The sequence below is a fragment of the Antedon bifida genome, chromosome 4, assembly GCF_963402885.1.
Source record: "Antedon bifida chromosome 4, ecAntBifi1.1, whole genome shotgun sequence".
NCBI lineage: Eukaryota > Metazoa > Echinodermata > Crinoidea > Comatulida > Antedonidae > Antedon > Antedon bifida.
In genome coordinates, this window is record NC_136229.1 from 8,917,188 (window position 1) to 8,932,247 (window position 15,060).

General features: G+C 33.2%; 2 protein-coding genes across 3 annotated transcripts in view; both read right to left on the reverse strand.

Moving 5' to 3' along the window:
• The window catches only part of LOC144839464 (uncharacterized), a 181,781-nt gene extending 176,778 nt beyond the window's left edge, over window positions 1-5,003 (reverse strand). For both annotated transcript variants that reach the window (XR_013611749.1, XM_078694828.1), the window contains exons 1-5: window positions 4,845-5,003; window positions 1,472-1,566; window positions 1,041-1,278; window positions 679-825; window positions 439-524 (exon numbers count right to left, since the gene is read on the reverse strand). Coding sequence is in view for 1 of the 2 variants with exons in the window: in XM_078694828.1 (XP_078550954.1) it covers window positions 439-524; window positions 679-825; window positions 1,041-1,278; window positions 1,472-1,566; window positions 4,845-4,916 (638 nt within the window). In the remaining variant the exon portion in view is untranslated. The remainder of the gene's footprint in view (window positions 1-438; window positions 525-678; window positions 826-1,040; window positions 1,279-1,471; window positions 1,567-4,844) is intronic.
• A 95-nt stretch (window positions 5,004-5,098) lies between these two features.
• LOC144839471 (corepressor interacting with RBPJ 1-like) lies at window positions 5,099-14,581 on the reverse strand. Its single transcript, XM_078694844.1, has 6 exons — window positions 14,335-14,581; window positions 10,205-10,299; window positions 9,740-9,977; window positions 9,089-9,235; window positions 8,827-8,912; window positions 5,099-8,042 (listed from the first exon to the last, which is right to left on the reverse strand). Exons 1-6 carry the CDS (start codon window positions 14,404-14,406, stop codon window positions 7,739-7,741), a joined length of 942 nt encoding a protein of 313 aa, XP_078550970.1. The 5' UTR covers window positions 14,407-14,581; the 3' UTR covers window positions 5,099-7,738.
• Window positions 14,582-15,060: the final 479 nt, after the last annotated feature.

Consider the following 15,060-nt stretch of genomic DNA (forward strand, 5'->3'; position numbering starts at 1 on the left):
AAACATGTTTTGGTACTTGCATATAATAATTTTTACTACACTAAAACCTGTTCAATCAGGTAGCATCTGCTATGAAATGACGATGATGAAATTATTATTATCCACAATAAAGTTGGTTAGGCGAAATGCGACAGTAGATAAAATGTTAGCGCTGTTTTGCTGTGAGAGTTGACCTTATCTTGACCTAAGGTTAAGTTAAGGTCTATTTGAAACCATGGTTTGCGTTTCAGCTGAAAATAGCTCCACGGAGCATGATTTGGGGACAGTTCTTGGTAATTGAGACGGCAATTAATTTTGGGGATTTGAAATGATTATTTTTGTGTGTACTGAGTGGGTCCTATTAGTGATGGAATGCAAATATGGTTTTCAATTACACATACAAAATGATACTTTCTGGAAGGATAATAACACAAATGTAACAGATGTGGATTTACTTACTTGAGCAACTTCTTCTTTTGTTCACTTGATAAAGACTTCAAGAAAGCAATCTCATCACCCTCATCATCGTCACTATCAACAAGTTGCTGAAAAAAGATTCCATCAAAGTATTTTTTATTAGTAACACAACATACATTATCAAGTTTTTGATTTGCGTTGTCTTTGACAGCTCTTATCTCTCCTCAGAGTGCTTCTTTTTATGTATCACTGAAAGGAATAAATAATTAGACTTGGTCTTACCTGGTTATATGCAGCTGTATTGACTTGACGCCCAAGCACACTGGTTTTCAATGCGAGGCCATCCTCTCTCATACCATCCATTAATTCTTGTTGCTTCATGCTTGGCCCTGTCTGCTCATCAACTGATGATTTGTTAAATAAAGGGCACTAAACAAAAATAAGTATTATTCATCAATATCAAAAAATATTAAATGATGTGCAATATGTACCATATTTGTTTTTATTTTTGAATTATTTGAAAAACACAAACACAGATAAGGACACAGTTTATATTTGGTAGAGTTTGAAATATTAAACCATGTTTTCACTAATCGGTCTCATAAAAGAAAAGATGTCGGATTTGAATTAAAGAATATCCTTACCTCTTTGTCAGTGTTGATATGACCCCAATTGTGGCATTTGATGCATTTAACATTTCTGACAGCGATTCCAAACGGCTGGTCACGAATTTCCATATCCTTGGCATAGGACTCGCGTGGCGCAGTTCTCTGCCACTCAAACTTCACTTCTTCACCTTTCTCGCTATCACGCTCCATCCCTTTCGGTGCTTCGTACATAAAGGTCAATCCATGTTTGACCTTTTCATCTCCCATCATCAACCTGTTGAAAATATAAGAAATTAAACAAAAATGTAGTACTACAGAACCACTGATTAGTATTAAAATCGATTTAACTCAAAAATATTATTTGTACATTAATTACTGTACCATTGTGCAATACACCTTGTATTATTATTATTACAAATTAAATACAAATAAAAACCAGAAAACCACTAGGCCTATACAATACAAACCTGTTGTTTAAGGTATCTTGTTCCTTTTCATATTCTGCACGAAGTTGTTCTTGTGCCTCTCTCTCCTTTGAGTTTTTCTGTTCAGCCATCCATACCTGCACGTGTGGGAAGATTGTTTGTATTATTTTATTAATTTTTAAATATAAAGTAGGAAGTAGCAGCATTAAACTACCCTACCTACCTATTATACCTCAAATTATATGGACTATACCATTATTATGATAGGGGTGTGGTGTATTATGTTTTATGTAGAGAAGGGTGTCTATTGAATGGGAAGACAATACCCTTGTTCTGTTATGTAACCTACAGTACAAACTACAAGGAACAATACAAAACATCAAAAACTAGCAATGCATGTACTTTTTATAAGGCATGTTATTATTATTAGGTACTGTGTTAGGGAATGCCAAGATTTTGTAACAATATTACTATATTAACTAAAGATATTTTAAATAAAACAAATTTTATAGACAAATTTAATCAAGAACCATCTACTAACTGGATAAAGCCATTTAGGAAAAATAATAAACAAGTTGATCATAACGAGTGGTTTTCAAAGGCCCAATGCAAAACAACGTTAACGGAATATACTATGTATAAAGGAACTCCAAACCTTTAACAATATTTGTTAGATAAAACTAATTTTACGGGTATGAATTTAAAATTTAAAGCAAGATCAAACTCTCTAGATCTTGAGGGTCGTAGACAATCCTGGTCAAATCATAACACAGGATTATGTAAGATGTGTATTACTAACGAAAAAGAAACAGTAAAACATTTTTTATTTAAATGTCCTTCATTAAACTCTGTTAGAAATGATGTATACTTGGATCTTAATAAGAACAACCTCATAGACAATAATTTAAGTATGTACTGGGATAATTTTAATTGTGGATCTAAGGAATTAAAACACCACTTTATGCTAGACAATTTATTCACTGAAAATGAAACATTAGGAGAAATCTTTGATTTTTATTGTAAAAAATATTTCATGTAAGCATGGGTTACTCTCAACTAATTGATTAATAATTATAGTAAACAAGCTACAGACATCTCTATGAGGATGTATCTGTAAGTTTTATTTATTTATTAGGCCTATTCTGTATTTTTGTTGTTCTGTTTTTATTTTTGTAGTTATATATATTGTACAATTTACGTATTATGTATTTTCATACAGATCTAATTAATTAATTTGTTCACATTTTTTTTTATGTTATGTATTAGTATTTAGAACTTTGTGGCTTATGTTATTTGTAATTTTGTCTGTAAATTGGATGCACCATTAACTGATGTGTGACACTGATATAAAGGTGATTCCTATGAATAAATAAATAAATAAAAACTATATAAGTAGGTATACTTACTTATTATATATAAAAACTAAACTAAACACTACAGTATAATCAAAATTAAAGCATATTAATTAAATACTAGGCCTATGTTTTCCTATCTGGATTTAAACACTTTAAATTTTAGTACAGTCGGATTCGAAATTAGAAAATCTTAAATACTACAATACAATCGGAATTAAAACATGTTACTACAGTACTGTACAATCGGAATTAAAACATCCTAAATACTACAGTACAATCGATATTAAAATATCCTAAATCCTAAATACTACATTACAGTTAAATTACCTACACTCTATAATGTTGTAAAATATGTAAAAGAATGTTGGCAAATGCATTCTAATCGGCCCAATCCTATCGGTAGATAAATCATATTTTTTATTTGCAAGGGATAAATCCCAACAACATGGATTTAAACCCAAGAACCTGGAATCAGTAGACAAGCACAATTGAAGATTCATTGACAGAAACGAAACGATTGTAGATACAGAAACAAAATGGTAACAGATTCATTGACGACATAATTATATGTATTTTTATTTTACGACGACTCGGCTATAGTTGGACTTAAAACAACGATTATTCTCTGTATCTGATATTATTCGATTTACCGATTATGGCTACAATTTTCTTGAACTAAACATAAATAAAACGAAAGAAATAAGGATTGATTTTCGAAAACATAATTGATCTGACAGTATACATTAATTAAAGTAAAGGAAGTAGAGATTGTTAACAATATAAGTATCTGGCAGTAGTGTTTGACTAAAGCTTAAATGGGTGGACATGTTGATCGTAGTTAAGAAGTTAATAACAAGGCTGTACTGCTTGAGGAAACTTGGTTCTTTGGGGTAAAGCAGGATATTTGTACTATAGAATGTTTATGTTTTACTAATCAGTGATGTTCTATTTGGGCATATTGTATATTGGGCTAGGAATATCAGTAAGGGAGATAAAGACCGAATTGAGAAGGTGCTGAGTAAAGCGGGGAAAGTAATTGGTTTGTCTATGCAAATGCTTGACTCGTTCTGACAGCGAACGGCTTGCCGATGTATTCCATGCTATATTGGAAGACACCAATCATCCTCTTCATGGCGACATTATCAGCTCCGGTTTGCATTCGCTATTATAACGTTTTGATGCAAACATTGTTCAATTAGAACATGTATTTCTACACAGAAACGTTTAAAAACGTATTTAAAACGTTTTAGAAAAACCAAACCTAAATACATGCAATGTCAAACGCTGTGTTTTCTGGGAACAAAATGGTACAGATTTATTGACAAAATTATAATGTTTATTTGTTTTACTGATTACCTAATAATCAGTATGTGATAGATCTTATTAAATGTACTACTGTTAGGTAAATTGTATTTTTTATTTGTAACTGGAATAAAAACTTTCTTTATATATTTTCTGTATCTATAAATCCGTAAAAATTATTCAATATACACCTTAGGGAATCCACCTAATATATTAGGGGAAGGATACCTAAAAATTATATAGAAATAAAGAGCCATAATATACTGTATTAACTTGAAAACTTGAATTTAATTCTACAGCATGCAGGGCGTAGTTGTTTTCCCTTTGTTGCTGAAACATAATGCACTAAACAAAAGAACAAAAGCAGCAGTATTTTAACACATTTTAACACACTCAATTAATAAATGGGACACCCCTATTTTCCCATCTTTTTATAATGGTATAGTCCATACAAGTCGAGGTGGCCGAAAACGGCACCTGATCCGGCCTATATATTAGTAAGTTAAGGCTATACATTCTTTTAATCTGCGATTTGGTACGAATCCACCCGCAATGTGAAAGGTATGTTCTCTACCACAAACCAACACAACCACCAGCCCACTAACTAGTTAGCTAGGCCTCTAGTACTAGTAGCCCACACTCTAGTCTAAAAAAGCCTCTAGGCCTAGGCCTAGCCTACTAGGCCTAGGAAAGAAATCGCCCGGAATTCAGTATCCCATTTATCAAGTTAGAAATATAATTTTTTAAATATTACCTACCCTTTTTATGTTATCATATGATGATGGATGAAACCACTTTTTACACATATAATTAGCAAAAGATTTCCCCATGTTTATTTCTGCCTAGCTAGGCCTCACCGTATCACTGAAGAAAAAAACAACCACCGACGCGACGGGGGGACGAACGCGATAAAAACGACGATTGTTAAGGTCCGACGTACGCCACCAACGCCAATCACAAAGTATACTATGACGCGCAAACGATGTTTAAACAGAGAATACAAGAAGTCATCTTATGAGCGAAAAACTTTATTTTCACGAAATACGTAAATCAACAAACACAAGTTGTTTTTAATTATATTATGGTCATGCTAAAAGAGAATATTCGAAGGAATCGCCTTTAAATTTAGATCAAGAGAGAAAATGACAAACCAAGTATATATTTATGAAAGGCTATAAACTAGTGGGTCAATCCACAAGTATTGAAGGTTCATAACTTGTGTGAAATTGAATCGGAAAAATTTAGTATGGTCTACCATATACTTAACTACTATTGCACAAAACAGGGATGAGGAATGATTGCGATGATAGGCCTCACACATGCTGAATAACGAACATTTTCTCATACCATAGAGATATCATGCAATTCTATAAAACATTATAATGTATTTAATGTTTGAACTTAAAATGTCTTTAATAATATAATATACCATTATTCCTAATACAACTTATATAATAGTAATAAGTATAACAATCACAGATTAAACATAAGTGAATAGAAGCTGTTATGCTTAGGTGAAAAAATGGAATGGTTTTTTTTTATTCTTGAATAAATTGATGGGTATTCCAATATTTCAAATACAAGTAGAATTTTTAAAAAGAAATTGTTTGAATTATGTGCATTTTAAGTGGTAATAAAAAAAGCAACATATAAAACAAGTTTGTCCAAATTATTTTATCTTAATGGGGGAAAAGTGGTACCATGCCAAGTATGATTAAATATACAGTGAAAATATACATTACAAGATGCATAGACAATTCCCAATAGAACCAATAAAACTTTTGCATTTTTATGAATTTTTAATTTAAAGATGTATTGTCCCCCTGAAAAATAATTTTTAACATTTTTTTTGTTGAATATGCCATTTTAATGTCGCATAATAGTTATTGACTTCGACCAAAAATTGGATGATAAAAAAAAATTTATTTACCTGAAAAAACTGGAATTTAAAGCAAAAAATGGTCAAATTGGCTGCCAGCCAATGGATTTTTGGTTGAATTTAACCATTTATTATGTTATTTTATAAGTGAAAACATTATTTTTTCCGGTTTTTTTTCTACGGAAGTGATTAACTTTATTAAAACTACAAAATAACCTATTCAAAGTCTGATTTAATTAATCTTCATTTTTCATGTTTTTGGGGGACAATACATCTTTAAATAAAAATATAATTTCAGGGGGAAATTGTAATTGTGATTTTAAAAACCAATATGATATTACAAATTTATTCATAAAATTAATCAATATAAAATTATAAACTTAATGAAATTGTCCAAAAACCACAGAAATAAAATAAAAATAATTATCATTATCATATTATTGTAATTATATTTTGACATTTTTTTGTGTTTAAAAAATATTTTATTTATTCTCCTATACAGTGTTTTTGCACGATAACGGTGTACGTTTTAGCCCAATGTCAGGCCGACAAAAATCGTTATGACGTCAGGGAATACTGTAGCCAATATCTTTCTATTTCATATTGTTCACATGATATTATAATTTATTTAAATTTTAACAATTTACACTGATTATTTCAGTTTTAAATAATAAAATATTATAGAATTATAATCTATTGTTGCAACAAAACATGTAAAAAGTATTTTATTTGATAAATTTCACACAATTCAGTTTCTTTTGTTTATCTGCATCGGAAAATAAAATTGGTCAACATAACATATTGCCATTTGGGTCAGTTTAAGATTTATTTAAACTGTTAAAAAATTTAAAATGTTTCACTCATTTATAGATGATCAAAATACAAAAAATATTACAGAGCTTAATGGCAAATACATTACAGGGTATATGATGATGCTGTCCTCTATGCAAGAGTAAATTGTCATGCATGTGTGACAAAAAAATATGTGCCCATATATGGACATGATGATGTCATATCACTACCATATTTGGGCACATCACACTTTTCTTGTCAAATTAGTTTGATAGTGAATACACCGCTTTACTTTTGGCAATAAAGAGTCACTATCGAATTTAAACAATACCATAAAAGCCCCAGTGGTGAAATGGTTAGGACATCTGCATATCAAGCAGAAAGTTCCAGGTTTGAATCTCAATTGGGTCAGCCTTTTCCCCATTTTCATCATTCATTTATTAAAGCACAACTAGACAAAAAGGCAGTCATGTCGTAGGTACACACCTAATTGGCTTAGGCTGCTTGTGTGCTTTCCTAGCAGCTAGTGACTATGATTTTAAATTTTCTCCTTGCATTTTAATTTGTTGATTTGTATTATATTTAGTAAAATGTATCTTTTGCCTGAAAAATAATAATGACAATGTACTAATTGCATTGCATTAGATGACTAAAAAAGTAATTAGTGTTTACAAACTAATAGAATAGCATTTGTGATTCAAGGTTATATATGTCATGGAATCGTATAGAAAGCTCTCAAGTCCCTGCTTGTTTTTAAAATCATGTGCACATTATGTTCTAATTCAGGTGTCGTGTCATGTAATAGTAAACTCTCTGATATTTTAAGGGAAGGAACAGGAATAATTATTACTGTGTGTAGGAAGTATTATTATTATATTAAATAATTACAATATTATACATAAAATACATATGACCACTACTCTGTACAGTGTACACGTACAGTGTACACGTATCTATTTAGGACGTTGCCTCTCTAACTCTTCAATTATCATTAACAGACGCTGGCGTCCTCTTTTGGAACTCACGGCACAGTTGACCAAACTTGTTAACTTTTTGCAACTTTTTCTTTGATTCCTTTTGGGAATCAGTATCAGAAAGAGATTTTCTTTTCTTTAATTTTTTCTTTCTTGATTTCTTTTTCTCTTCTTCTGAAGAAGACTCGCTATCACTTTCTGAACTAGAATACTTTCTTTTTCTAGATTTCTTTTTTGATGATTTCTTTCGTTTCTTCTTGTCATCACCGTCTTTTAACTGAGCTTGTTTTTTCTCCAGTTTGTCAAGTTTTCTGAAAAATAAAATAATCAAAATGATCAATTGGGTGAATTTTTAGAATGTGTATAGTGGTGGTGGTCACAAAAGCTAAAAAATAGACACCCTATTAAAATTTATAATTAGTTGTGGTTTATTAGGTTTATACTATCCCAGTGATAAATATGTACAGAAACACTGCAAAAATAACAAAATCTGCAAAATCTAATACCTTACTATGGGCCTGTTTCGATAGCATTTTCAAATAATTTTGTTGTTGCAAATTGACTACCTTGTCCATACTTTTTTGGGATTGTATAATGCATTTGCCTATGCAGTATCATCAATTTTGTTTTCAATTTTTTTAAATTTTATTTTGATCGAAACATGTTTTGGTACTTGCATATAATAATTTTTACTACACTAAAACCTGTTCAATCAGGTAGCATCTGCTATGAAATGACGATGATGAAATTATTATTATCCACAATAAAGTTGGTTAGGCGAAATGCGACAGTAGATAAAATGTTAGCGCTGTTTTGCTGTGAGAGTTGACCTTATCTTGACCTAAGGTTAAGTTAAGGTCTATTTGAAACCATGGTTTGCGTTTCAGCTGAAAATAGCTCCACGGAGCATGATTTGGGGACAGTTCTTGGTAATTGAGACGGCAATTAATTTTGGGGATTTGAAATGATTATTTTTGTGTGTACTGAGTGGGTCCTATTAGTGATGGAATGCAAATATGGTTTTCAATTACACATACAAAATGATACTTTCTGGAAGGATAATAACACAAATGTAACAGATGTGGATTTACTTACTTGAGCAACTTCTTCTTTTGTTCACTTGATAAAGACTTCAAGAAAGCAATCTCATCACCCTCATCATCGTCACTATCAACAAGTTGCTGAAAAAAGATTCAAAGTAGTTTTTATTAGTAACTAAATTACAGGGTTGATTCTACACTACACCCTATCTCATTATTAGGGAGCTTTGACAGCTCTTGTCTATCCTTGGTGTTCCCTTATTATGTATTACTGAAAGGAATACATAAACAAATAAATAATGTAGACGTGGTCTTACCTGGTTATATGCAGCTGTATTAACTTGACGGCCAAGCACACTGGTTTTCAACGCGAGGCCATCCTCTCTCATACCATCCATTAATTCTTGTTGCTTCATGCTTGGCCCTGTCTGCTCATCAACCGATGATTTGTTAAATAATGGGCACTAAACAAAATAAATGGTATTACTGTATTTAGCAATAGCAAAAAATAATAACTGATGTGCAATATGTACCATATTTGTTTTTATTTTTTAATTTATTTGAAAAACACAAACACAGATAAGAACACAGTCAAAGAAGAATTAGGTTTTAATGAAGATCATAAAATAATTATTATAATAAAAATATGGTTGCCCACCATACTCAATAAAGATATTTTTGTATCTGTGTCTGTATCCGTAACATCCAAACACTATTTTTGTACGGTGGTCAGGGGTCAGGTGCAAAAATGATAAACTAATAGTGTACTTTTGTGTAATTATTTTCTTTGTTAATAGTGTTCACTTCACCATTTTTTTCACTAAAAGTGAGAATTTTTAGTTCTTGTGGTTCAGTCTGATTTCATTCCATTCAGGAAATGTCTTTGTATTGAGAAATATTAAACCATATGTTTTCACTAATATAGGCCTAAGAAAAGATATCGGATTTGAATTAAAAAATATCCTTACCTCTTTGTCAGTGTTGATATGACCCCAATTGTGACATTTGATGCATTTAACATTTCTGACAGCGATTCCAAACGGCTGGTCACGAATTTCCATATCCTTGGCATACGACTCGCGTGGCGCAGTTCTCTGCCACTCAAACTTCACTTCTTCACCTTTCTCGCTATCACGCTCCATTCCTTTCGGTGCTTCGTACATGAAGGTCAATCCATGTTTGACCTTTTCATCTCCCATCATCAGCCTGTTTAAGTATAACAAAATTAGTAAATGTTCTTTTTATTTGTACTGTCAAATCACTTGCACTGGAATTAAATTCTATTATATAACTAGTTTCTAGTAGAGTGTTTCATATGGAAGGGATGAAGTTGATGGCATAATAGTGGACACTGAATGGGAAAATTACACAGCAAAATATAAAATACCCAATTAAAAAAAAAATCATGCAGATGCAAATACAAAGACACAAACCTGTTGTTTAAGGTATCTTGTTCCTTTTCATATTCTGCACGGAGTTGTTCTTGTGCCTCTCTCTCCTTCGAATTTTTTTGTTCGGCCATCCATACCTGAAAGAAAAGAATTAGAATTTACAGACTATTAATGTAGTCTTCCGCAGCACCGTTTTTCCACTGTGCAGTTGTGGGGCCTATGTTTATACACTGTGGTGTTTTTTTCGCTGGATTTTAAGTGGTGAAAAAAAAAAAAATTTTAAATCATACAGTTATTATTTAGGCCAATCTTTTAGAACATTTTACAGTTAATTCTTTTTCCCATACGACCCTCCGTTCAGGAAATACAATTTTTTAAATAACATGGTGTCCTGAAAAAGCTATGTTATTTCTGTTGGTTACAGTTACACTCGCCTGGTATTGACTCTTTATCATTGCTTCAAGATGGCTTCCACAGCACGAAAATTGTCTATTTTTAAAGTTGCCAAGTAGCTTCTTCTTCTTCCTATTTCTTTTCACTGCAGGATGAAGGCCTCTTCACCAATTGACCATTCACTTCCATGTGTTGTTAGTTCATCCTTCCATCTTATCTTTTGTCTCCCTCTGCCTCTGTTGTAGGTTCTTGGAGTCCAATCTATTAGTCTGACTGTCCATCTGTTGTCACATCTCCTGGCCAGATGTCCTGCCCACCTCCATTTCTTTTTGCTGCTTATTATGTCCTGAACTCCTGATTTAAATCTGAGATTTGTATTTGACACTTTATCTTTCTTTGCGACACCTATTAGTACTCTTTCCATTGCCCTTTCTGTTACTCTCAGCCTTTTTTCGAGACGCTTAGTAATGGTCCATGTTTCCAAACTGTAGAAAAGGGTTGGTATGATGCATTGGTTGAAGACCTGTCTTTTTAACGAGATTGGTAAGGATGTGTCACAGAATGTATCCCAAGGAACCGAACTTTGCCGAACCTAGCTATTTATGAAGGTTATTTCCAAGATAGATGTAGTGGTCAACTACTGTACTGTCCGATTGGTTGATATTGTAAAGGGTCTTTATAGAAGTCCCTTAACACTGTATTGAGTTGCTGTTTGTTTTTTGTTTCATTTCCATCTGAGTAACAAGTAGCCAACCAAGTAGCATGTTACTATTGTATTCTGTATTATCTCTTAGTGTATGTGAATTCTGTAATCCGATCAATATGTATGTGATATAATTCCGTATTACGCCCATTTACTCAGTCAAGCGGATCAGAAGGGTAATATATCCCGTATTAACTGTTAGCTGTTTCTATCTGCGCGTTGTTTATGTATTGTATTTTTATCATTAAGCGCATGTGTAGTTGTGATTTCCATGGAATATGAACCTGTATTTGACAGTCCGTAAAAAAAGCTAATTGTAAATGTAATCGTCGAAAGCTCCCTATTGTTGTTGTGATAGTTACGAAATTGTCCAATTTATTATATGTGTACACTAAGAGATAAAATCGTTGCACCCTGCTTGTTCTTAATCTTACGAAATACGGGAAATATCTACATTCTGGTTCTATATAATAAAATGGATACTGTTGATGCAGCACCACCTGGTGAAATAGATATAGCATTCACTGAGGTGGTGGAGCAGATACCATCAGAAACTATTCTGACAAATGATGATGATAATATATTAATATGGAACCAGAACGTAGATATTTCCTGTATTTCGTGAACAAGCAGGTTGTAACTATAATAATTATGTTATAGGCTATCATCATTTTTTAAAATATCCAACACTTGTACAGGCATACTGTACAGTCCACTAGTGTACTGTATGTGTCACTGTCACACAGTTGTGTGTCAAATTGATAAACTAGATTTTAACTCATCATTTTGATGAGTTAGTTATCTGCATGACAAACCATGTGTACATCATACCTGTATGTTAGAATATTTCGCACAAAAAAAAGATTATGCCATTATCACCTGAAAAAAATAAATTAATGTTAGTGTGCTCTCTATTTAGTGTCTAAGTATTTATACAGTATATACACTTAAAATATAATAGTTAATTATATCTCAACCATAATAGTAATAGTAAATAACGATTATTTTATTTACCTGACGTTTCGCCAACTATCAGTTGGCTTTCTCAAAGTGTAGTGACACGTATGTCACAGTTGACCTCTAGATGACGGGGTCAACACATTGGTCCACACTTGACTGAGTTTGTAACCGCCCTCATCTCTATTAAAATTGGGGGTCTTCCTGATCCAGATGGATTCCTTAACCCAGCGTCTTAATCTGACCGATTCCCTGTAAACTACTTTCAAATTCTCCCAATCAATGGCGTGATTTGTCTGCGCAGCATGGTCAGTGATTGCTGACTTGTTGATTTCTGTTTGCGATTGTTTGCGTTGTGATTTTGTGGTGATTTTCGTGTGTACGCTCGTTCCGAGACCAAATCAACATCCCTTTGAGTGCCCAATTTTCGTCCTGTCTCACCGATATACGATCTGTTGCAACCAGCACAGGGGATCTTGTATACGCAATCTGTAATACTGAGGGGTGGTACCTTACCTTTTGGATGTACAAGCTGCTTACGGATGGTGTCCAAAGGTCTAACTGCGGTGGCAACACCTGCTTTTCTGAAATGTCGTTGCACAACCTCCGTTACTCCTTTTACATACGGAATGACTACCATCATTTTGGTGTTCGGCTTGTCCAATTCTGAACTAGGTTTGTTGTCTTTGGTTGTGTTCATGTTGGTTTGTACTTTTTTGAAAGTCCACTTAGGATAACCACACTGTGCTAGAGCATCTTTTATGTGACGTTCTTCTTTGTTTTTATCTGTTTGCTCAGATATGAGTTTTTCTTTTCTGTCGAAAAGTGTTCTCACAACTGACAATTTGTGGTTTAGAGCGTGATGTGAATTGAAATTCAGGTATTGGTCTGTGTGTGATTTCTTTCTGTAAACCGTTAACTTTAACGAACCATCCTCCTTTCTATGGACCAGTGAGTCTAGAAACGGAAGTTTCCCTTCATTTTCTTCTTCATATGTGAACTTGATGTTGTTAGTGGTATCAACATTGTTTAAATGTTGTGTCCAACGTGGGAGTGATCCTGTTTTTATGATTTCCAGTGTGTCATCCACGTATCTGACCCACAAATTAGGTTTAAGATCTGGAGGTGCCGTACTAATAGCTTTCTTTTCTAGCCATTCCCTATATAGGTTTGCTACAATCGATGACACTGGACTGCTCCGAATTTCTGGTAATATATCTGACCTTGGAAAGTTAAATATGTCGTTGTTAATACGAACCGTAATAACTCTACAAACTCAGTCAAGTGTGGACCAATGTGTTGACCCCGTCATCTAGAGGTCAACTGTGACATACGTGTCACTACACTTTGAGAAAGCCAACTGATAGTTGGCGTAACGTCAGGTAAATAAAATAATCGTTATTTACTATTACTATTACGGTTGAGATATAATTAACTAGGCCTATTATATTTTATTTGGAATACCAACCGAATGAACCTTTTTAATGAGTATATACAGTACACTAAATTCTGTATACTGTACATATTACATACAGTGTAGCATACTGTAGGTAAAATTATGGGACCCGCCTTTTTTATTCCAACTTTTAACATGACGTCATCAAAATGAAACACAAAGATTTCGGAAGAAAATAATCTGACCAACAACATATTAAAATGTTGAAGGGATTCGAATACGTAGAATATGATGCGCGCTAAAAATAAATATTTTTAACTCATGCGAAAGATAATAGTTTGACCTACAGTAGGCTAGTACAAGTAGGCCTAGGCGTAGGCCTGGACAACATTAAAATCTGGGCGGAATATGGAAGCGAGATGCGCTCTATTTAATGTGATGTCGATGAGCTAATGTTTAATAAATATGACGAAAGAGACAAAAATACTATACTACTACTAGTAGGCCTATAGGCTAGGCCCTAGCTAGGCATATAACATGTAAGAGGAAAAATGTTGATCTCCGTCCCTAGCCTAGCCTTACTGTACCTACAGTAACTAGGCCCTAGTGTAGGCCATACTATGGCCCATAGCTAGTAGTAGGCCTCTACTAGGCCTAGCCTAGCTAGCCTAGGTAGCTAGCTAGGCTAGGAAGGAGAAAAACAAAATCGTACCCAAAACTTACCCTTTTTATGTTATCATATGATGATGGATGAAACCACTTTTTACACATATAATTAGCAAAAGATTTCCCCATATTTATTTTCTTTGATGTGGTATTTTCTTTCTTCCTAGCTAGGCCTAGTAAATAGTAGCCAAGATCGTATAGGCTAATAAAATAATAGCTTTAGTACGTGTAGAGCATGCAGCAGGGGCAGCAGTTGTCTTCGACGTCCCTCCTCGTAACGGCGGAGGCGTAACGTCGATATCGCATATCATGATCCGATATATGATGATGCGATTGCGCGACAGGCGACGAACGCCACCAACGGTAATGACTAATTGTACTATGACACGCAAATGATGCCATAAAATAAATATTTATAACTATTTCGCCTCTGGAGAATAAACAAGAAATATTTCTTACAAAAAACGCTGCTCGCTTATTGAAAAATATTTTTTATTTCAAACTTGTTTTTGAATGTGTCATTTTATTGTCACATAATAATTTTACCTGAAAAAATGTAATTTAAAGCAACAAATACTTTAATTGTCTGTCAGACAATGGTTTTTGGGTTTCTCTTTTTATATGTGAATAAATATTATTTTTTGGTTACAGAAGTGAATACTCAATTTCTGTCACGTTAGTTAATTTTTGTCAAGTCTGGGGGTCACTTCATCACCCTAGATATTTCAAGTGTGAAGTATCCTATTACAAACACAAACTTTAATGGACTGTTTTGATAATAAT

Bases quoted from the DNA above. Each gene is read 5' to 3' on its own strand.
- LOC144839471 (XM_078694844.1), bottom strand. From the start codon at position 14,406: ATGGGGAAATCTTTTGCTAATTATATGTGTAAAAAGTGGTTTCATCCA. The intron at 8,913-9,088 runs GTAAGACCACGT...ATCTTTTTTCAG, and splicing joins ATACAGCTGCATATAACCAG to CAACTTGTTGATAGTGACGA. The intron at 8,043-8,826 runs GTAAGTAAATCC...TTTATTTTTCAG, and splicing joins CAAAAGAAGAAGTTGCTCAA to AAAACTTGACAAACTGGAGA.